Source organism: Lissotriton vulgaris, chromosome 3_1 (assembly GCF_964263255.1).
Source record: "Lissotriton vulgaris chromosome 3_1, aLisVul1.2, whole genome shotgun sequence".
NCBI classification, from domain to species: domain Eukaryota; kingdom Metazoa; phylum Chordata; class Amphibia; order Caudata; family Salamandridae; genus Lissotriton; species Lissotriton vulgaris.
This window is the reverse complement of record NC_141689.1, coordinates 1,091,844,053-1,091,868,574: the sequence shown is the minus strand read 5'-3', so window position 1 is coordinate 1,091,868,574 and position 24,522 is coordinate 1,091,844,053. Positions and strand designations below refer to the sequence as shown.

At 44.1% G+C, this 24,522-nt stretch overlaps 1 protein-coding gene across 1 annotated transcript in view; it reads right to left on the bottom strand.

Annotated features, from left to right (window-relative positions):
* ADAMTS3 (ADAM metallopeptidase with thrombospondin type 1 motif 3) overlaps positions 1-24,522 on the bottom strand; it is a 702,179-nt gene that overhangs the window by 206,626 nt on the left and 471,031 nt on the right. Inside the window, exons 6-7 of the mRNA XM_086961556.1 lie at positions 13,027-13,110; positions 1,699-1,855 (exon numbers count right to left, since the gene is read on the bottom strand). Coding sequence (XP_086817682.1) covers positions 1,699-1,855; positions 13,027-13,110 — 241 coding nt within the window. The remainder of the gene's footprint in view (positions 1-1,698; positions 1,856-13,026; positions 13,111-24,522) is intronic.

Here is a 24,522-nt window from a genome sequence, read left to right as displayed (position 1 = left end):
GTGATAAACACAGACATGTACATGTAGACACCCAAACGAATGCCCACCTTTTTCCTACTGTTTCTCCCAACTACCCTATTGAGCTTCTACCTGCATTTGCTCGGATCAGTGCAAACACACAAATAAAAAAGAAAGTTCTTTTATGCCTTTGTGTACATTTGCTGAGCTCCTTTTTTGTGAATCCATAAAGGGGGCCGAAAATCATACCCTCTTTGCAATGGCCTCTGCACTCAAACAAGGCAACATCTGACATCCAGGGCCTGCTGCACATGTCCTAAGGCCCTACACAGTAGGTTCAGAACAAAGGTCCTGCCCAGCGGATTAAGTGGGCTCATAAAAGAGTATACCCTGCAAAAACCATAGACATTCGTAAAAAGTAAAAACATTGTCAAGGTTAAGGATGTGTTGAATGTAGACTGACAACATAAGCAATCAGCTTGTCTTGACTTAACATATATGGCACAAAATCCAAAACGCTTGGAATTCTCCTTTAAAGGAACCCACACTATTTTACCTCCCACCCCTGAAATGCATTCCTCATGACCTGACACATTACAGCACAAATAAATCCTCAATGATACAATATATAAAGTCTCTATTAACATCATTGATGATATGACTAAAGTTACTTTGGGATCAGTGAAAGACCCAAGGGCCTGACCTTGTGGCCAGTGTCTGCTTGGTATAGCGGCCTGTAAATCCCTGCACCGTGTGGCAGGCACCTTTTGGTGCAGGGATTTGCCGGGAGGTGCCTGCCACTCGGTTCAGGGATTTGCACAAACTCCCATTTCTTTATGAGAGCTTGTGCTACGTCAGATTTACGGCCACAGCACAAGCTCCCATAGAGAAATGGGAGTATGTGGCCGCACCATGTGTGGTCGCATCGTAATTATGCGGTCGGGACTGCAAACTGGAGGTCTGTCAGTCCCAAATCCGCGATGTTGTCCGTTGGAGGTAACTCCGACCAACATTATAATTGGGCCCAAAGTGTGTCATTCTGCCAGGGGAGAGAACCACATACTTGCAAAAGGAACTGTGCCATGTTACATAACAAGACATATTTTTTTTCTTACAGCATTCATCCTCGGGCTTGTGAAGCTGTTTGACTACATGCTCATTGTAGTCAAACAACATCCTTTGCATGAAGTAGAGCTCACAGCAATTCCCCCAATAGTTTTTCATCACTGTATATGATATGTTATACTTTGATGCCTTTTTAAAACAAGCATTTGTAATGTAATAGGTTTTGCATTACTGTAAGTGTGAGCTATTGGAGCTAGAGGAGGTTACCTGCAAATCATAAAGAATAATATAGAGCATCCCATGCCCATTGTTTGACTAGCAAATGTGTGCTCTAATTGTTGTCGAGTTTCAAATGCAGAATTCATCACATGTTTTCTCCGCTTGACCTGAGCATTAATCGATCCTGATTATCTGCCATTTTAGCCCCGCCCCATTGATTAACATTAGCCACGCCCCTTCATTTGCCATGTTAGCCCCCCCCCCCCGAAATGAAGACCTAGTTGCGCCCCTGGTATAGACACACAACGTGGCTCACACTGGGCTGAAATAATGAATTGTTTATAACATTTTAAATAACCTATTTCATGTTTCAAAGTCCTGAATTTAACATTCTATGACACAATTCCACTGTGTACGTTTCAATCAGGGGGTTTCTGATACGATATACAATCTTACCTTGCATGCCAGCAGGGCCAAAATCTTGTCTTGTCAGGAAAATGGCATGGTCGTGATGCTCTGAGTGACCCGTATCTGACTTCTGCTGCTGGTAAGCCCAGCGGCATACATTTTCTAAACTTCTGGAAGGGTTACCTCTTTCGATCAAGCTGATGGACTGAAACAAGCAATATGTTAATTGAAAGTTATAACCACCTGGGATGAGTTGATTAAAGATATGAGGCCTGGTATTGGAGTAAATTAAGAAACATTACATTATTATCACATTTATCATAACTTGTAATGTAGGGCCTTAGTGAAGATATATGCAATATTATTGAGACACTGTATTTCCAGATGACTTGGAAAAACATTGATTGTGATAAATCACTGCAACTAGGCTGAGAGCCAGGACCACTTACAGCTGTGATTATGGAAATATATTGGCCAGCTTAAACAATGACTAAATGCTTTGACATTTGCTTAGGGTGAACATGCTAATCTCTAAATAGACGCGGAAAAAGTATATTTAAATAGAGTAGTACTTTGTTTTGAAGAAATATTGATGTCGATAGCTCATACTCACTCCTCACAGACTATGCACCTTTAATGCCCCTACATGTGTGTATTGTTTGTATTTTAATGTAAACCTTTCTATTTCCAGTGATATGATAGATATATTTTTGACACAAAACTTGATTCAGAATTTCTCCCTAATGCTGGATTTTGAGGAACAGGGCTTACTTCAGAATGCCAGATATCAATATTGTACAGTTTAAATTAGAGGGTAACAAAGGACAGACAGACAAGACAGAAAAGTGATGTGCTTTACATTGTTTATATACACGAGCTTTACCTATTATTACAGCCATTGTTTTAGCCATATGTTTGTTGTCTTTACATAGTTTTGCAGTTTATTTTGTGAACAAAGTGTTGCTGGTGCCAATGGACGACCTCAAGGCAGAGAAAAGTAGGAAATCGTTGTGTCACACACAGGGGCCTTAATCCTAAAGACACTGGTGTCTGATTTAGGCTTTTAGTGTTGGGCAGACACTAAACACTGAAGCATAGAACTCCATTTTGCTTACTTGTGAATAATTTTGATTCTGTGCGCAATAGCTTTGCAGTTGCAAAAGCCTCATCAAACTGTTCTGAAGAGTTTAACACGTACTTCGCAAGAAAACCTAACACTTTCATCATATGGCAAACGTATCCTAATTGTGTATAGATATAGTAAAAAAGCCACATATATGCAGAGATTCAGGATTCTAGAACGAAGGCTGGCTAGATTTTTGCCTTCGAGATGTTTTGTCACTCCCTTTATATGTGTTGGGTTAACTAAATGTCATCACACTTCCATGTGTAGTGGAGGTAAATTCACTTCTTTGTACTAATTTGACCTACTTGTTATTCTCATTCAGTTTTGTAATTGCAAATGGTTTTAAGTAACTGTGCAATAACCTTTTTCATTGACCTACTTGTTATGATAAGTGGTAGTTTATTACCCTACAAGGTACATTTTTTTTAATGAATTCTCTCCTCTAGCATGACTTATTGTCCCTCTTTTTGACATTTTTGATTTGATTTTGAATTTAATATTTATATAGCTCGGCAGTCACCCGAAGGCATCAAGGTGCTAGAGAGAGGCCGTAAATACCACCGAGTCCAGAAACAGAGCGAGAGAACTTCAGCTCAACAGCCAGGTCTTAAGGGCTTTTCTGAACGGGAGAATAAGAGGAGTAGATCTAAGCGTTAGGGGTAGGGAATACCAGGGCTTACTCAATGCCACTGAGAATGCCTTATCCCCCCCCACTTCCCCTTCTTGGTTCTTGGTACCAGTAGTTGCCTCTGAAATGAAGAGTAAAGTAAACGGCTGGGGGAAAGCAATTTGGCCCTCAAAAGCTGCACTTTATCAAGACCAATTACGTCACGGTTAGATACAGAAGAGCAACAATGCTAGCATCCATAATGCCACCCAGCTGTTGCCATGGTAATGCCATGCACAAATAAAACATTTCTCGAAAATCCACAAAAGCAGACTTACTCTTTCAATGCTGAAACCGAATTTGGTGTTATAATATATAATAACGAATAACGAATTAACGAGCTTCATTTACATATTGTAACAATAATATGGACCGGGTAGAGTTAATATGAGTAAATCTACACTTACCTTCGGGATATTTCAGGAACTGACGTCATGGTTAGGACATATATGTAGGTTGATAATGTGATATAAAATCCCTAACATACTTATAGGAATAATCTGATTTTTAGGTCTCGCCTGTCGATGCGCATGCGCATCGAGTAAGCGAGACTATGGGGGCTTATCCACTCTTTGTCCAACTTGCAAGGAATCGTGGCGATTCCTTGCAGTGCCCGTGACTTTTAAGCTCAATGCGCATGCGCATTGAGCTTAAAAGCGCGTGCACATGCCCCCAGCCGCCTGCCTTGCCTACTCTCCCGCCCCCTCACTTCTTGATTGCACGGTCGCTAGGCCGTGCCTCCCCTACTCTCCTCCTCCTACTCTCCTCCCCTCGCCGTCTGTTCCCGCACTCCTCCCACACCCCCGCTCCGCCCCCTCCCCTGCCTGCCATGTCGCGTCGCATTTCTCCTCCCCCCTCCCCCCAGCTGCCTGCCTTGCCTACTCTCCCGCCCCCTCACTTTTTGATTGCACGGCCGCTAGGCCGTGCCTCCCCTACTCTCCTCCTCCTACTCTCCTCCCCCCTCCCCTTATCTGGCCTTCCCTCCGTCTGTTCCCTCTCCCCGCTCCTCCCCCTCCCCTGCCCGCTGTGTCGCATTTTTTTTTAAATCACCACTTACCCCCTACCCCCCAGCAATTCCAACACTGACGCCGTGCTGTATATGACGCTTTGGGGAGACGTGTATGCGTAACCACATCCACAGAGTGTTATTGTATTGTAGTGTGTGGTAGCGCTGCAGGAGAGATTTTTCCGTCGTAGCACTAACACTGGGAGGGGAGCCTGCAAGCAGAGTGTAAGCTCTTCCTGTGGCTCTGGGGACCGGGAGGCTGTTGTATTGCAATCCTTCTCTGTGGAGTTAGAGCACCATGCGGCAGTGTGAGCCCCCAGGGTTACAGGACAAAGGTGACCACTCTCATTGCGGCTGCCTGTTTGTGCCCTGCCTTTCCACTGGCAAGTAGACCTCTGCTGTGTATGGAGGGGGTGGAGATCCAGCATGGCTTTTCCAACTCACCCGGCCAGATCTGCTTTCTCAGCCCGCTCTCCTCCCCCTCTGTGTCTGTTGGGATCTTCGGCAGAAGTTGGTACTCCTGAAACTACCTCCCCGCCCTCACAGCTGGATCGTGGCTGCCAGAACTTGGATGACCCCTTTCTATCAGTTATTGCCCCGCCTCCCCTGGCCCAACTGGTCCCCCAGTGGTGGTGGCTTTGGAGGTGGCGTGTTATCGCTGACTGCTAGCATTTACCGTTTTATACAACAACATTTGGTCATTTAAAATGTGAGAGATGGTAAAAGCCTGTTTTTTTTTTTTACCCCATGTTGTCGTGCCTCTAATCAAACTTTAACGTGAAAGAAGAGTACGTCTGCGCTACATCGATTTCAGAGATACCACGCAGAAATGCATTTACTTTTATTGTCCAACAGAGTCACTAAAGCAGGGAGAGTATGTAACAACAACTTTCGCTCGCACCCCCCCAGAATGTGCCCTCATTAATTGGATGCACTATGCAAGAACTTTCCAACTCTCGCATTGTAAATCGTAGTTCAATATCTCTACTTGTGCTCTTGTCATGTTAACTCTAATGTCATTTCTGTTTCCATTAATTCTAAAGGGCTACAACAACTGATAATTTGCTACTGGTAGCACGCTTGCACAGGGTATTTTTTTATTTTTTTATTTGAGTATTATTTGTTCCACCTTAGATCTTAATTCTTTAATGGTCCATACCTTTTGCAATCAAATTAATCCTTTACTCACCCTCACCCTCACCACCCTCAACCCCTCACCCTCACCCTCACTCACCCTCACCCTCACTCACCCTCACTCACCCTCAACCCCTCACCCTCACTCACCCTCACTCACCCTCACCCTCACTCACCCTCAACCCCTCACCCTCACCCTCACTCACCCTCAACCCCTCACCCTCAACCCCTCACTCACCCTCACTCTCACTCATCCTCACTCACCCTCAACCCCTCACCCTCACTCACCCTCAACCCCTCACCCTAACTCACCCTCACCCTCACTCAACCTCAACATCTCACTCACCCTCACTCACCCTCAACCCCTCACCCTCAACCCTCACTCACCCTCACTCAACCTCAACCCCTCACTCACCCTCACCCTCACTCACCCTAAACCCCTCACCCTCAACCCCTCACTCACCCTCACTCTCACTCATCCTCACTCACCCTCAACACCACACCCTCACTCACCCTCAACGCCTCACCCTAACTCACCCTCACCCTCACTCACCCTAAACCCCTCACTCACCCTCACCCTCACTCACCCTCAACACCTCACAATGACTCACACTCACCCCCACACACCCTCACCCTCACACACCGTCACACACCCTCTGCATAACAACACCTCTCACACCCTCACTCACCCTCACACACACTCACACTCACGCAACGTCACACACCCGAAGCCTCACACCCCCTCACTCACACTCACCCTCACACCCCCTAACCCGCACACCGCCTAACGCTCACACCCCCTAACGCTCACACCCCCTAACAATCACCCCCTAACCCTCACCCCCTCACTCTCACCCCACACCCTCACCCCCTCACCCTCACCCCTCACCCCCTCACCCTCACCCTCACCCCCTCACCCTCACCCCCTCACCCTCACCCTCACCCCCTCACCCTCACCCCCTCACCCCCCCACCCTCACCCCCTCACCCTCCACCCTCACTCACCCTCAACCCCTCACCCTCACACCCTCAACCCTTCACCCTCAACCTCTCACTCACCCTCACTCACCCTCACTCACCCTCAACACCTCAGCCTCACCCTCACTCACCCTCACCCTCACTCACCCTCAACCCCTCACACTCACTCACCCTCACCCTCACTCGCCCCCAACTCCTCACCCTCACTCACCCTCACTCACCCTCACCCTCACTCACCCTCACCCACACTCACCCTCCCTCAACCCCTCACCCTCACTCACCCTCAACCCCTCACCCTCAAACCTTCACCCTCAACCCCTCACTCACCCTCACTCTCACTCACCCTCACTCAGCCTCAACTACTCTCACTCACCCTCAACCCCTCACCCTAACTCACCCTCACCCTCACTCACCCTCAACACCTCACTCACCCTCACCCTCACTCACCCTCAACACCTCACCCTCAACCTCAACCCTTCACCCTCACTCACCCTCACCCTCACTCACCCTCACCCTCACTCACCCTCACTCTCACTCACCCTCAACCCCTCACCCTCACTCACCCTCACTCACCCTCAACCCCTCACCCTCACTCACCCTCACCCACCCTCACCCTCACTCACCCTCAACCCCTCACCCTCACACAGTGCAATAGGTCTCAGACCATTTCAGTTAGAGCTTTAAGAAATGTTTATGGCTTTTTTTATTTGTAATTCTTTAGCATTGGCTACAGGAAACAAAAATGCTAAACATTTACAAAAAAAACCATAAACAATTCTAAAAGCACTAACTCTAATGGTGCGAGACCTATTGCATTTCCAATGCTTGTTAATCTTTAAGAGTAGGTTTGCAAAGGTTCTCAACACCTATGTTTAATTTAGTCATAACAAGTGAAATGGTAAATTAAAAATACAATATGAAGGTGCGTGCAAAGGAGGATCAAAGTTTGCTGCTATTACTTCTCACATGCTATTTTCAAAAGTGGCATTTTTAACCATTGAAAAAGCATAGATTACACAAATTTAGAGGACAACAAGTAAGTCAACTTTTCTTTCCAAACTGTCAAATGTGAGGCCTCCACCGCTGTAAAACCGGCCCCACCCTTCCAGCCTCCCTGGGATACGCCCCATGCCCGCTACTGCCAGTCTCCTGCTTACTCTGTCTCCTGTTTCAGCGACAAGTCAGATGCTGACTCTAGCGTTTCCTCACCGATGGTAAACAGGAACAAGGATTATCTACGTTTGCGTGCATGTACGTACTACACACTCAGCGGCGTTACTTGACTTCCAAGTATCAAAGCAGGCCCGGACTGGCCCTTGCGGGCACCGGGCAATCCCCCGGTGCGCCGCAAGGGTGGGGGCCGGTTTTGGACCTCTAGGGGCCGTTTTTGTTACAGGGCCGTTTATGCAGCATAGCTGCAAAATCGGTCCTGTAACAAAATCGGTCGAAAACTGGCCCTGGCAAAGAGCTCGGTCGCACCCCCAACCTCCCCCAGGGGGGCCGGCTGAGCACTTTGCCAGAGCCGGTTTTGGTTCCCAGTCCGGCCCTGTATCAAAGCTATGAGTCTCATGAACTTCTCTGTTTTTCTGTTTCAAAAACCTAAAATACACTGAAACGCCTCTTTTTCCAAAGATGAACAGGCGAATTCAGTTCCATCTTGTAAGCATAGTGTCCTGAATAGCATTTCCAAACAACTACGAGGCCCAGAAACAGGTCAAATGGTATTGTGCCTTGCTCATTTCAGATGCCTGTAAGATGCTGGATCGCACATCTTTTGACCTTGTGGACCTGCCTTTTATGTAACACTTTTCGCCCTAAGTGGGATGGGTATACCCAGATGTGGGTCCCTTGCTCACTGTGCCACTGGATTCAAGCTAGCCTGGCTGAAGAAGGGTAATACCCTGAAACCGGACCCAGGATGCTTGTTTCCGGTCTAGGGAGAACCTGGCCTGGCAGTTCGGTCTGGACTGTTCCCATGGGGCACAGGGTCAACACTGATTTGCACATGGCTAGGTCCAAACTGGGGTGGCATAGTGGGGAAACGAACAATGGATTTAACCTAGCTCTTTTGACTGGGGGAGAATGTTTGCATTGTCAGCATCCCGTCCATCATTTGTTTGCTGTAACAATTCTTTTACTACCCGCATTTTTCCTCTACCTACAAAAGACCTGCACAAGTCTTCCTTCTCAGGTGAGTTTTGCAGCACAAAACAATTCGGGGCATATTTCTCAAAGGCACGCAACGGGGTACAAAAGTGATGCAACACTTACGTTTGACTTATCAAGCCACACAAGGCGACCTTGCATGGCCCTGAGTGTCTTGATAAATCCAGAGTAATGCAATAGAGCGCAAATTGCTGCATTGCATTACTCTGCCCCTGAGAAGGTGTTCCATGAGTGGAACATGGGTGTTCCCATGCATTAACCCATGGATTCTGAAGCATTCCCAGTATTACCAATACTGGTAGAGCTGGGAATGCTTCAGGGGAAGGTGTGACAAGCAAAAATATATTTTTTTGTACTTAGTACTTCCTCTTTCTATTTGTATTGCATTCTGCAGCACACATAGAAAAAGGAACATGCCTCAGGGGATTCTTTTTGTGGAGGAGTGTGTCCCTTCCTACACAAAAACAATCCACCTTACAGCGCAGGCACCCTTTCACAGGGATGCCAAGGGTGCCTGATTTGGTGATAGGCTGTACATTATGCTCCAGCACTGGAAAAAGACAGGAATGCTCTGTATTACGTTAAATACAGCGCATTCCTGCCTTTTCCCTTCATGCAGCACAGCAAGCTGACTGGCTGCACTGTGAGACTTTATACCCCTTCATTTCAATTTCAATCTTTATTTCGGCATGAATGCCATAAAAGAACAGTTTATATACATACAATAAAAACATATTAAAAATAGGCAGCATGGTACATAAATCCATCTTTTAAAGATCATTTGTTTATATTAGAAAGCGAGGAACATAAAACCATTCATTAAAAACAATACATTCACATTGGAGACAGTTGTAAACAACAACATTAGGGTTCATCGATTGACCCCCCTATTAATTGATTGAGCCGCAATTTTGACATTCCTACTTAATTACAATCTATAGCCCAATTTTCTTCTTTGGTAAAAAATACAATGCAAATATCTGCTTACACTAAATACAATAGGTTGGCTTGTGTTGGTCGAAAGAATTCTCAGTGCCTGAGAACAGGATCTCACACCTAACGCTAGACATATTGGTTTAATCCATCTTTTCCTCGCCTGGGCATATACTAGGCAGAAAAAGAGGATATGTTGCTCGTTTTCTTTTTGGTTACTTCCACACATGGGGCAAGGTTCGTCTTCCACATGATTTGAAATATTTGCACCGGTAGTCCAGCGAGCCAATGTGGAGCCTATTTGGAGGTTACCATATCTGAATTGCAGAAATAGAGTCTTTGCTAAGGGTGGTTCTATTTCGTCCAAAAAGGTCTCAAAGGTTGGTTCATCTTTGAAGGTGAGGAACCTTGTTACTAATGTCCCGCTGGAAGAAGCACTTTTGGTCATATCTGTAATATAAATCCAAAAGGCCTTTTTTACCATTGTTTTCTAGTTAGGTGGTAATAGATCGGGGTTTTCCCAATAGTGTGCCAGACCTAGATTGTTAAGCCAGAATTTAACATGTTTGAACCAAGATATTGCTTTGAAACTATCAAGCTCCATAATTTCTTTAAGCCCATCTCTGTAATCTTGCAACTCAGGTACCTGCCTTCATTTACATCAGTATGTGCTTAGCAGATCCATCTACATTGTTTGTTTCTTTAATAGGTAGGTGATCTATCTAGCACACTCACCCAGAGTACTGTCACCTCTCAACTCCCCTTTCTTGGGAATCTCGATTGATTTTGTCTGTCATCCTAGTTGGATTCTTCTGGTAATGCCTCACAATATACCATAATGGGAAATGAATGAGTATGTTACTGTGGATTGTTAATCCAGAAATATGGGATACTTATTATGAAAGGCTCAGAAATACATTTTAAAAAATGACTAATTCTCATAAAGAAGATAAAATGTTATTCCTGCAACAAAAATGTAAAATAGTTTATTATAGACTGTGGTACATAAAATACTCTTCAGTATTCCCTTTTGCGTTTTCGCTCCTCTGTACCCAGAATCTCCAGGGGATATTGAGTTGCCCTAACTTTTTCAACAGTGAAACATAGGGGCTTATTTACAAGCCACTAGCACAGCCGGTGCATCACTTTTTCCCACAGTAAAAGTGACGCACCAGTGGCGTAAGGGGCTTGTAAATAAGCCCCATAATTTGAACCTTGACAGACTTAAATATGTGCAGAAAAACTACCTTTGAAAGGAAATCAAAATCAAGTAAAACATAGTAAACCAGATCATCATAAAAGACTGACTGGAATGCTAGTCCTCTTTGAAATACAAAAGAAACAACATTCAGATCGGCATCTAAGATGGCATTTGCATCCAGAGAAATTACCCTTAGAAATATCCCCAATACTGTTATCTGACCAATGTAACATGTGGAATTCCATTCTCCTTTGCTCACTGCTCAAAGAGAAGGCTATATAATGACCTTGTTCTGGCTCTTAGAACCTCTGGATTTCCAAAGACAAAAGGAAGGGAAGACATTACTCATCTTGCCTGGGGGAGTAAATACCTTTGATTATTCACTGTATAATTAACTTACATAATACTTCCTAATTTTATACTAGACAAACTAACTAGTAGCATTTCCACCAATAAAATGTATACTAAACGGATAATGGGAAGTAAACTAAAAATAAGGTAAAAAAGTAAAGAGCAAGCAGATGTTGATGTATATGCTTAGGGGGATGAGAAAAAACCTAGAACAGGGGCCTCATTTATGAGGCATTGGCGTAGAGCAGCACCGCAAGTTTTCTTGCTGCGCTGCCCTACACCAATGTGAAAAGGCAGGACCACCATATTTATGAAATACAGTGCATTCCTGTCCATTCCCCCTGCGCAGGCACACAATTGGCTGCCTAGCACCAACGTAGGCTCCCTTGAACCATGGTGCAAGGGTCCCCCATTGCAGGCGGGATTGTTTTTGAGCTGGAAGGGACAACTTCTTGCATAAAAACCCTCCAGAGAAGAGTTTCAGACGTTTTTGGATAGATGTGAGTATTGTCTGAGTGCTTGATGTATATTTCATGCAAAAAAGAGTGTTTTGTAAGTTACAAGGTCAAGTAATTTTGGCTCATTTACTCTTGTCATAGTGTTGTTTCGTCGGATTGATTTTCGGTCATTGAGGCTCCTCTTCATTAGGAGGTAAGAGGTGGAAGCACCATGCAGGGGTGACTAATGATACAGAATCTAGAGCTGGACATAAATAGATTTTTCTGTTTCTTCCACAGTTATGAGGTCCTGATGAGAACTCCCCAATCCATTAGGAGTTCAAAACATGTAGACCGCCAGTTTATGCGCCAATAGATCTCAATTACTTTACAATTTTTGTAGAAAGCACAAAACTTCAAAAAATATTGTTTATGGCGTTTTTGTATGCTTTATGTAAAATTGCTAATTTTTTCTTATGCTTTTGTAGAATGACTGAGTGAATGTGGAGTGCATGGATTGACTGAGATATAATGGATGTGTTATAAATGTTTTGGAATATGTATATTTATATTTATAGTTCATTGTATATAATGTGTTTTTGATTAGAGGGATCAAAAAATTGTTCAAATTGTATTAACAAATTCACAGATGTGTTCAAAGTGAAAATAATAAAAAAAACAATGATTTATTCAGACTGAATTACTAGTCTAAGAACCCACATTAGGTTTGATTCCAATGGGCTGTGAGAAATAACAGGCATTTAGTATAACAGTATTGGCGTTCGTTCTGTTTAAGTTTAGGTCAGTGGCTTGGCCTTACTGTTGGGAGCCCATACCCAGTAGTGCTTTTTGTTGCAGAATGCAGCACACTTGGAAAGGTGAAAAAATGAGAATAAATACAAGTATTTCTCCTTGTTAAGCCTGTTGTGGGAGACATAGGATTCTGGCACGGCCCTAGGTTTATGTGATTAAATAAATCTGGGTGCAGTGTCAAAATTCATGGGTGCTGCATGGGAAAACACACTGCAACCCCCTTGGAATGCCTCCTTGACGCACAGTAAGGCAAGGCAGCGACTTGGACTGCTTTGTCTTACTCCATATCTATGAGGCCGTGCAAAGCCATGCAGAGTGGCTTTGTGTCGCCTCATCTATATATAGAGGCTAGCGGCGTGAGAGCGTCAAGTGACTCTCCAGGTGGTGCATGCCTCTCATAAGTAAGCTCCTGGGTGTGCACAATCACTCTTATAAAAACCGAACTGCAACAAAAGCTGGATGTGCTGACAAATGCATAAGAAATGAGTGGAACTGCAACATCTGCCGGAAAGTGCCAATTCAGGGTTTCCCAGAGCTACAGCATACTGAACAACAGCTGTCTTACCTTTGCGTACCCCAGCATAATCATTCGTACAAGAACAACATTTATGTGGACTCCAAGCGACTCATCGTGATAAATTTCGTTCACCTGGAAGGACAAATAAGAGAAGAGGATATTAATTAGCTAAACCTAGGGAATCTGAGAAAAACACCGAAGAGACCCATAAACATGTATGCAAATCAGTGCCTGCTGCATAAATACATATTATTTACATAAACTGCCCTGTTTGGCACATACTGGCAGCAGAGTTTCTCTCCACGTCTTTGCAGTTTGGTCAACACTGGTTTCATTCAACATAAATCATGGTTCATTTTACAGGTGAGTAAACAAAACACAAACATTTGGTGTTACAAAACATTACTGAATATAGCAGAATGAAATGTAACAAAACCGCAATAACTTGTAAAACATAATATGGTAAAATGCACCTCTGTGCAAATGACCACTGCATGGGCATTTTTTGTAATCCACCCCATGATTTTGAAAAAAGCGCCTATCAGCATTACCGCTACCCGAGGTCAGACTGGCCTAGAGGTCATTCAGGCAGTGCCCGATGGGCTGGCCTCACAAGTCAGAGCAAGGGCAGGTTTTGTGGCTGTTTGTGGGCCTGTTTCATAGTCTGTTGGGCTTACTGTGGATTTTCCTGATTTTAAAACAAACATTTCCAGCAGCAAGCTCAAATTCATGCAGCCTCTCATACCTCACAAAATACTGACACAGATTTTCTTTCCAAGTTCAAAACTGCACCAATTTGCAGACATGGGGCACTTTTGTAGATATCTGATTCGCTAATGGGGGGCCACTTTTACTTTGGTGCCCGGGCCTATTTTCTATTGCAGTCCAAACCTCATATACCATTGCAAGATTCCTACAATCAGTGAATATTTTCAAGTAATTCAACTTGAATGCAGTGTGCACTGTACATATTGGTATCTCTACAGTATTAAACACATTACTAAAATCTTATCTTGTTCTTTAGCATCATTGAATGAATGAATGAATGAAAAAGTTTTATTCGATTTTAAGTACATAAAATCATAAAAGCAACAGATACATTACACAGCAACAAGGTTAAAAAACATTCATATGTTAACATATAGTTAAGCTTTTCCTTTTCTTTAAAATACTCTTTAAAAAACCTAGCATGGCAGCCACACAGGTTGCATCATTTAGAGATAATAAAAACAGTAGGGCTGGGCGACATTGCCTCCAAGTACCAAACTTTTTTAAAAGTGGTTTGATCTATCTAGACCTTTCCAACATATAAAATGTACAAAAACAGATAACATGCAGAGTAGATTGGGTAGACAAATTGTCCCACGGGCATTTACAGAGATTTCTACCCCAATCATTTACTTTAGGGAATGAGGTTAGACGAAAAAAGACATCGAACCTGAAACGTGTTAAAAGATACCGGTCAAAGCCCTCCAGGCACCAAATCAAATAAGGCTGAATAGTATAGGTAGCTAGGGTGAGTTGATGCTGAATGACAAGTTTTTTGTTCATTTCCACACCTAGTCTCAGGGATTCAACATGGTACCAACACAACTGCTTCAGGTCTTTTCTAGTGATGTTGAACAGTGAGTCTGGCTGGTGGTAGTACTCCGGTTTTCCTAAATCCCTTGTAAATTTCAATTTGTACTTCAGCCATGGAATCTTACTGGCTTTGTCCAAACCCATACAATCCGCAATAATGTTTCTGTTTAACAACAGATCAGGGGTAGTCCAGATTCGATGCCAGAGCAAAAGAGGTTGCATGCTAATCAAATCGTTCACATATCTGATGCCCAACTCTGCATGACAGTTAAAAACAGGGGAACTTGTCGGGATAAATCTTAAGAAAGCATTCTCTACCTTTTGTATAGTATTACAATTGCCAATTCCCCAAATACCCGCTCCATAGATAGCTGTGCTAATACATTTGGCATTATAAATTTTTAACAACATTTCTGGGGGTCTTTTTCCCATCTTTTTGGAGAATGACATAAGTGCAGCAGTAGCTCTCTTGAACATCATCGTCCTGTTTCTGATAGCTGTCCCCCAGGACCCAAAATACTGACACAGCTTTTCTTTCCAAGTTCAAAACTGCACCAATTTGCAGACATGGGGCACTTTTGTAGATATCTGATTCGCTAATGGGGGGCCACTTTTACTTTGGTGCCCTGGCCTATTTTCTATTGCAGTCTGAGGTTCCGTGACGATTTGAACCCGTGTTTTCAAGTTTGTCGGAAATACATAATATTAGTATCAGCGAACCGCAAATGATCCATTTAGCATATCCTGGTGTTTTCGCTACGATACGAGTAAGAGCACTCCTGTTATGAACACATTTCTGATCTACCCACGGCATCCATCTTAGATCATGGCCGCCATTTTGTGTTTCCTTGCCCTCACATATGCAATAGCCTCTGATCACTTCATTCACTCCACTTTGATTAAGGACACGTAGTCTTAGCCGGAGATTCACCTCTTACATGACACGTACACCTTAAACCAGATCACGCTGAAGCTGCATGACTCGACAAAGGCTGCCTCCTCTGCCCGAGGCCAGCCCACCTGAACTGGTTTTCCTGTCCATTGTCCTGATCATGATTAGGCGGCCGAAGCCGGTAGCCTTGCCCATTTACAACCCACAAACATCTCTTATCCCGCTTTCCTATCTTCTGCACCTGGCTCTGCTCCTTTCCTTCTGGGCCTTTATTAGGGGGAGGTAACGAACTTTACGATGAGGCGGTCCGGCTCTTGAATGCAACATTGACAAGGGATTGTGATGGACTAGTGGGAACCCCTCTTCGTGATGTTTGGCATCAGATATTATCGACAGTTCCTGTGTAACGCCAAATATTTATTGTTTAAGACACAAAGGTTTGGGAATGTACTGACATGTGAAATATTTGCCTGAAGCACAATTTTTAGTATATAAGGAGCAACCCTCAATGTACAAATCGAACAGTCTCCTAGATTCTGCCCGTGTGTAGATTCTGTGATTTCTGTGTCCCTGCAGTAATAAACCTTTGGTCTTTGACGCCACCATCGAGAAGCCCGTGTTTCTGTTCATTTGCGCACCAAGGCAGGTGGAACTCCGGGGTCTTTGGGTGTTGTTCCCTGACACCTCTGGACGGAACCAAAAAGTCCAGAACTCCAATTGGCGCCCAACGTGGGGCGACGTCATTCGGTACCGGTCCAAAAGCCTGAAGAGTTCGAGAAGCTTCGTGTGAAGATTTCCGAGGGAGGCGCCCCACTTCATCGATCCCGGCATATCGCAAAAGTGGCCCTGAAGTTCTCTTCCACGAGGGTTCCCGTTCAGGACGGCTGCAGTGGGCCGTTGCCTTGACCGTCGCCCTGTCTTGGACCCGAGGTGCAGCCTTAGTACAGCGAAACGTGACGGGTTTCTCCTTGGTGACGTCTTCAGTGCCTCAGTTAAGTATTTAGTGATAGCTAGCTGGTTACTTTGTGAGGATTGTTAAAAATCCTTGATCGGTTCTTGGTTTGGTTTGGTTTCGTAAGATTATCACTAGTTGTTCTGGTTACGATAATCTATTTGGTTCAGTTTGGGTATCGATACATTAGTTTGGTTTTGGTAGGCCTAAGTTCTTGGTTCAAGTGCACATATCTGTTTCGTGTTTTGTTTGTTTTGTGTTCCAGACTGAAAATGGTAAGTCGGAAAATGTTGTCTTGTTTTGGTTGCAACCATGACTCACGATTGGAGGATTCTTGTCTGGTTCCTCCGATTGGGACTCCCCTTTATGACCTATATTGCAAATTTGGAGTGGGTCCTATATCCTATAACGAGGTGTGGGTTCGTTATTGTAAGAAGGATGGTGTCCTTAGTTGGCCACTACATGGTAGTTTTGAGCCCGAGATCCTTGATAATTTAGAAACGAAATTGTTTAGTAAGAAAGCCCGGCCGGCAATGTTTGATTCTTTCCGTTATTGGCGAAAAGAATCTAAACAGAGAGAAATGAAAAGGTTGAAGAAAGAACAAAAAGAGCAAGAGGAGTTAACTCTAGAGCAAGCAACTAAACAACTGCAAGATAATGAGTGCGAAAAGGCTATAGATGTAGCAATTAGAGAGCATAATTTAGCGATTGACAAGTGCTACCCTGCCTTGCCATCGAAAACAACTAAGATACTGGAGGATCCCGAAAACGATCCTCTGTTGTCTTATCTGTTACGTTCACCTCCACCGTACGCACAAGGTGCTGCGGCCCAACTTGTACCGAATGTTCAATTGCCGGTTGCTGGACAACCTGGTGTTCTTGTTCCTCAGAATCTAGTTCCTGTACCTCCTGTGGTTAATGTGAATGTTCCTACGGCTCCTCCTTTTCCTGGGTTGCCGACTTCTATACCTGTATCTGTCTCGCTTACACCTACTACTTCACAAACTATTTTCATCGATACTCCTACTGCTTCGCAATCTGTTCCTACCTCTACTGTGTTCTCTACGTCTGCGAGTATGTTAACTCCACTTTCTGTACGTCGAAAAATAACTGATTCTGTTGCTAATATTCTGTCTCCTTTATATAAATCCTTAATTAAGACTCCTACTTCTGATTCAGTTCAGAGACGTAGTCAGCTACCAAGTACTGAAGAACGGGGAGTTTTAGATTCCACGGCTCTCAGATGGATTACGAAAGTTAGAAGATATAATACGAGAGATGTATTAGATACGTTTATGCAGTGGAAGGAACCAACGCAACGATACGTCTTTGATGAGATGTGCTCGTTGTTACGTGAGGAAATAGAGGAAGATGATGTTGAATCAGACTTGGAGGATTTAATTAAGGTGCAAAAAGAGTTTGCTGCAGGAATGATAGTGGGTGATAATATAAAAGAAGCGATGGAACTTATTTTGAGTTTTAGGAATGATCCATCTCTTCGTTCGCCGAGAGAATTAGAGAAAGGTAAAATGAAGCTAAGTCGCCAATATCCTATGAGGGAGGTTCCTCCAATCTGGCGCGAAGCAATACAACGTGATGATAATGCAGGTATTGCAGCTGCTCCAGCACAGTTCCAACGAGTGTGGATACACATTCCATGGAAGCGAGCAGAAGTACTAGCAGTGAAACAGGCCTTACCAGATCCGCGTAAGAATCCGGCCGGATATTACAAAGAATTAACACAGACAGTTGAGGCTTGTATAATGAATTTGGCAGACATTGACATGCTATTTGGCAATGTAGTTCCACAACCAGTGTGGGCTAAAATTCGTAGAGAGGATCATCAGGCTGCTTTAGGTGGTGATTGGGCAGCTATCACTGCAGCAGATGGTCAGCAAACGGGTGGTGCAAAACCCGAACCCCTAATTGCTAATCTTCCTGGTAGAATAATTGACTTAATGAAGACTCTGATGCCTGCGTTGCGTGTTAATTGGGATAAATTATCCGCATGCAAGCAAAAGAAAGACGAAAGTGTCTCCGACTTCTTCACGAGGTTCGAAGAGACTTTTGTAGATCATAGTGGTCAGGATATGAGTACTGAAGGAGGACAGAGATTGTTTGTCGATAAATTTGTGCATAATTTGTTACCTGAATTATGCAATAAATTAAAGGATTCAGAGAGTGCGTGGGCTGTTTCCACGACTGCGCAAATACTTGCGACTGCACAGTACTACGAAAATAGGGATAAAGAGGAAAAGGAGAAATCAGAGAAGAAAACGAAAGATTTAAAGACTAAAGTACTTTTACAGCAGGCATATCCGCCTCGCACGAACCAGACTAATATGCAACAGAATTCGTATCAAAGGACAGATTATAGTTCAACCAGGCCTCAATATCAGTGGAATCAGTGTGCGTACTGTAAGAAAGAGGGTCACTACAAGAATGAATGTCCGATTTTAGCGCAAAATAATGCAGCAGCAGCTCAGAGAGGTCGTGGTGGTTTTGCGCAGAATTCTAGAGGTCGAGGGCGAGGTGCTATGCCTCCGCAAACGAATGATCGTCCCTCCAATCACTTTGATCAACGAAACGTACAGTCAGCTCAACAGAATAGATCTCAGCAATATCTTGTTGAGGATTATTGTGAAGTTGATGAGGGATTCCAGCAAAATGGGTACTAGGACAGCCATGGACAGAGAGAGGGAGTAGTATCAGTTCCAGTGGATCAGAGTGGGCCTTATGTCGCAGTAGCAACATCAGGTGTAGTCAAACCGTTTCTGTTGGATACTGGTGCCGCAAAAAGTTCTATAATTCATGCGAAACTCCCTGGCGCACCTTTGTCTGGCTCAACAAATGTTTCCGTAGGTTTTTCAGGCGCCCCTGTTTACAACCCGATATCTAATCCTTTGTCTATTTCTGTTGGACCATGCCAATTGAAAGCACCCTTGATTTTGACGACAGGTTGTAATGAAAATCTGCTTGGTTTAGATTTGTTAAAACGACTATATGCGACATTGTACTGTTCTCCGGATGGAGTACAGCTTACTTTGGGTAAAAGATTAACTTCTCCGATGTACTTGTCAATGGACGCACTCCCGCCAGAGCTGCGCTCACTCCCTAATTCTCTTTGGGCGACTGGTCCTAATGATGTAGGCCTTTTGGAAATACCACCGTATGTAGTAACTTTGAAAGCAAATGTAAAATTTCCCAGAATTCCCCAATATAAAATATCGAGTGAAGGAGAACGTGCACTTTTATTGATTGTGCAAGATTTGATTAAGAAAGGTGTGGTTGAAGAAACTCGAGGAAATGTTTGTAATAGTCCTGTATTGCCAATTCTGAAACGAACTGATCCTACGAAGCCTCCAGTATATAGGTTTGTCATAGACCTTAGAGAAGTTAATAAGATTGTGGTTCCGCAGTTTCCTGTGGTTCCAGACATTACTGCCTTGTTAACATTGATTCCTGCTACAGCCAATTGGTTCTCAGTCATCGACTTGAAGAATGCCTTTTTCAGCATTCCGATAGCCGAGGAAAGCAGGGATATTTTTGGCTTCTGTCTAGGAGGTCGAAGCTTCAGATTTAAACGCGCTCCACAAGGCTACTGTGAGAGTCCATCTATTTACAGTCAAGCATTAAAAAGTCAGCTAGATTCTTTTGTCCTTCCTCCAGGGTCTGCCCTAGTACAGTACGTAGATGATCTTTTAGTGGCTGCCGATGACAAGGAAACTTGCAAAGCAGCTACAGTATCGTTGTTACATCATTTGTCTGATTTGAATCACAAAGTATCACCTTCCAAGATGCAATACTGCTGCCAAGAAGTGACCTACCTAGGTCATCTCTTGTCAAAGGAGGGAAAGAAGTTGACCCCAGAGAGAATAAAAGCAATTACACAAATGAGTGTTCCACGCACACAGAGAGAAGTACGTGCCTTTTTAGGTATTACCTCTTACTGTAGGCAGTGGATTCCAAATTTTTCTCTTTTAGCGAAACCATTGGTAGCTTTGACTGGGAAAAATGTTCCGAGTCCGGTGCCATGGTCTGATGAATGTCAAGAGAGTTTCACTGAATTACGAAAAGCCTTGTGTTCAGCTCCTGTATTGGGTACACCTGATTACAGTAAACCATTCACGCTCTACGTTCACGAGAGAGAAGGTTGCGCGTTGAGTGTCCTGACACAGAAGTTTGGTGATAAACAACGCCCTTGTGCGTATTTCTCATCAACATTAGATCCGGTAGCTAGAGCGTTGCCTAGTTGTTTGAGGGCTACAGCGGCAGCTGCGGCTTCCATTCGGCAATCTGCTGGTTTGGTGATGAACAACATGCTAGTGGTCATGGTTCCTCATGCAGTGGATACACTCATGAACCGAACGAAGACACAACACCTTAACAGTGCGAGATTATCTGGTTACGAACTGACACTACTAGCGAGTCATATTCAGATCAAAAGATGTAATGTATTGAATCCAGCAACACTGTTGCCGACTGATCAAGAGTCGAGTGATTCTGAGCCACATGACTGCTATTTTAAAACGGAGGAAGAGACAAAAGGACGCATTGACCTTAAGGATACTCCGTTACCCGATCCGGATGGTACGCTATATGTGGACGGGTCATGTTTTAAATTGGAGAATGGTGATGTGACTGCTGCTTACGCGGTGACGACTTTGAAGACGATTGTGGAGACTGCAAGAGTGAGTCAGAATTCTGCCCAAGCTGCAGAATTAATAGCTCTAACGAGAGCATGTGTTTTAGCTGAGGGAAAGAGAGTGAATGTGTTCACAGATAGTCAGTACGCATTTGGCGTGGCCCATAGTTTTGGCCGGTTGTGGAGAGAAAGAGGTTTCATTACGTCCCATGGGACTAAGATTCAACATGGTCAGCTAGTTAACGACTTGTTGGAATCTTTAACCTTGCCGACTGAAGTTGCGATTGTGAAGTGCAGTGCTCATAAAGCAATCACGGATGATGTTGGGCGTGGGAATGCTTTTGCTGATGAAATTGCTAAACAGACAGCTAGAGATGTGATGAGTAGAATGTATGTTGCAACGTCTGCAAGATGGATCGCTGAGTCTGGGATGTGTGAAGATACAATGGAAAGTGTGAAGGAGATTCAGAAAGAAGCGACTGAGGAAGAGAAACGTGTATGGAGAGAGGGTACGGGCAAGTTGGACTTGAATGGATGTTGGATTGATTTGACAGAGCAACAACGTTGGATGTTGCCGGATGCGTATGTGCTTGCAGTAGTGACAATGGCGCACGGAGTAGCGCATATAAGTTCTAAAGGCATCTGTAAGATGTTGGCCCCGGTCTGGAAGAATGATGGGATCAGTAAATGTGCAGAGAGAGTGGTGAAAAATTGTATGGTGTGCTTGATGCATAACCCTGGCAAGGGAACTCCAACTCCAGCTGGTCACTTCGCTCCTCCTTCCTGTCCCTTTGAAGTGATTCAGTTAGATTTCATTCACATGGAACGCTGTAATAACTTGAAATACGTCCTGGTGGTGGTTTGTGCTTTTTCCAGGTGGATAGAACCATACCCACTGAAGGACAATACCGCCTTATCTACTGCCAAAATTCTTCTCAAAGAATATTTCCCTAGATTTGGAATGCCACGGATTGTATGGTCAGATAACGGAAGTGAGTTTGTAGGGAAAGTTATGCAGAGTGTATGTGCAGGCCTAGGTTTGAAACAAAAATTTCATAGTGCGAACCATCCCCAGTCAGCTGGTCTAGTGGAGGGTTATAATGGTACCCTCAAGCTGAAGATAGCCAAAATTCAAGCATCCACAGGTTTGGCTTGGCCAGACGCACTTCCTTTGGCCTTGTTATCAACGAGAGCAACAGTGCATTCTAGAATAGGGCTTTCTCCATACGAGATTGTGTTTGGCCGCCCGGCAAATGTCTGGGGTGTGCCAAGGCCTAAACAATTTTGCTCCATTGAATATCCTATGTTGATAGACTACCTTTACGACTTGACTGCTAAATTGAGTCTTATTCATCAACAGGTTTTCGATGCACTACCAAAGCCTCCGGAGAGTCCAGGGCATCAACTGAAACCCGGCGACCAAGTGATGGTCAAAAACTTCGCGAGGACAAAGAATCTTCAGCCTCGCTACATCGGCCCCTTCCAGGTCCTGCTGGCAACGAGGACAGCCGTACGTGTTGCTGGCCGCAAGAACTGGATTCACGCTTCACACGTAAAGCGTGTTCCGTTGCCGCTGCCTTATGACGACTGGGTGAAGAAGGGAATTGGTGCCTCCGAATCTGAAATCACCCCGAAATTTATCCCTTTCAGTGATGCCGATTTGATTACTGACACTTTGAAACCTGACCCTCCTCCTGAGAAAACTCCTTCGAACATTGAACATTTGTCTCCAGCATCAGAAGAAACTTTGTTATCTGCGAACTTAAACTCTGCAACAGCTGCTAATGATACACTATTTTCCGACCAGACAGTACCAGCGAAGAAGAGATACAACCTTAGAAGCCATAAAAAGGACTAATAAAGCAGGCAACTGCATATTGTGATTTTGATATATATATATATATATATTGAACTTTTGCTTTTCAGCCAGGAAGTTTGCTATTGTTTATTGTTTTTAAAATTGCCTTGCCGTCTGGGTAGCCGTAGGGTCGTGGCTGTGTGCCTAGTTTGAATTTGCAGGGGTCTGACACAAGGTCGATCTTTCTGTTGGTTTTGGGAACTCCCAGGGCTGACAGAGGCATTTTCATCTACGTACACATCATCAGTGGTCGCGAGCGGATTGTAGAAGATGGAGCTTCCTGCGCTGCAACGAGAAAATGTGATTTATGTTCGCAGAAACAGACTGTACAAAATTCTTCGTAGCAAATGCTTTTTGATGCAATGTGCCGTTACATTTTTGATTATTTTAGCAACATTGGTGGGTGGAATAGTCTTTAGTATAAATCTGATTTTTGTGCCAGTTACTACAGTACCTCCCCTTGATCCTGTTACTTCTACTGTTTCTTCTATACACTCTTTTCACTCGTTTCCTGAACATGAGCAAGCACGACGTACAGAGTTCATTAACAACACTTTTGTACAGCTCTTGCACCAACACCAACTGGTAGTTAACACTACAGACTGCTGGGTGTGTGGCTTGATACCCCACACTATGGATAAAGGTATTCCCTATCTGGTTTTGCCTTTCAGCTACAATGGATCATTTCAGGCCCTTCAAACCATCTTTGCTTATGCCCTTGAGACCTATCCTCCGCGTCCACCACGTTCCACTAAATATAACTCTGCCAACAAAGCTTTAGTCCAGGGAATTATTGACATGATCAAGGATGTCAATAATACTCCATCTTACCCTAGAGACGAACTACGAGTGTATTTGAGTTGGAATACTTCAGAGTATCGCCTTAGTTTAGGAGAAAGCAAGCGTAAAAGCTCAACTCCAATCTGGGTCGTACCTCACCGAGGTCAGGTCTGTTTGCAAGGTAATGGGAGAAATCCGAGAGCTCAGTTAGGGAGGAGTGAGTGCGTTGAGACTTATGTGTTTCCGGCTAACTCTTCCCCTGCCTTCCTCACTGCTAGGGGTACCTATTTCATTTGTCGAGACCGAGCTTATACATGGTTACCTGCTGACTTTTCAGGTTCATGCTATATTGCTCGATTGTTGCCTCCAACATACACTGCTTCATCTGATTACCACAGAACAAGAGTAGCGAGAGGTGTCTTTAGCAAAGAAGATACCGCTGGTCAGGAAGCTGGAGACTTTTTCAAAGGCTTCCTTCCGTTCTGGGGACCTATGGCCAATAGTAGAAACATACGTCAACTAACACGGGTAGTTGAATCTACTATTACCGAAACTGCTGGTGCCCTTAGCAATCTAACAGCTGAGCTCCAGGCGGATAGACTCATGACGTTGCAAAACCGTATGGTTTTAGACGTTATCCTTGCAGACCGAGGTGGGGTATGCAGAATGATCCAATCGAGCTGCTGTGTCTTTATTCCTAATAATGCTCCAACAGTCTATGAGGCGATCTCTAAGCTACACAAGATTTCCGACTCTATACATGTAGACAAGGGAAACTGGTCCTTTATGGAGTGGGTTTGGACTCTGATCTCAGCGTGGGGATGGAAGGTTCTAAT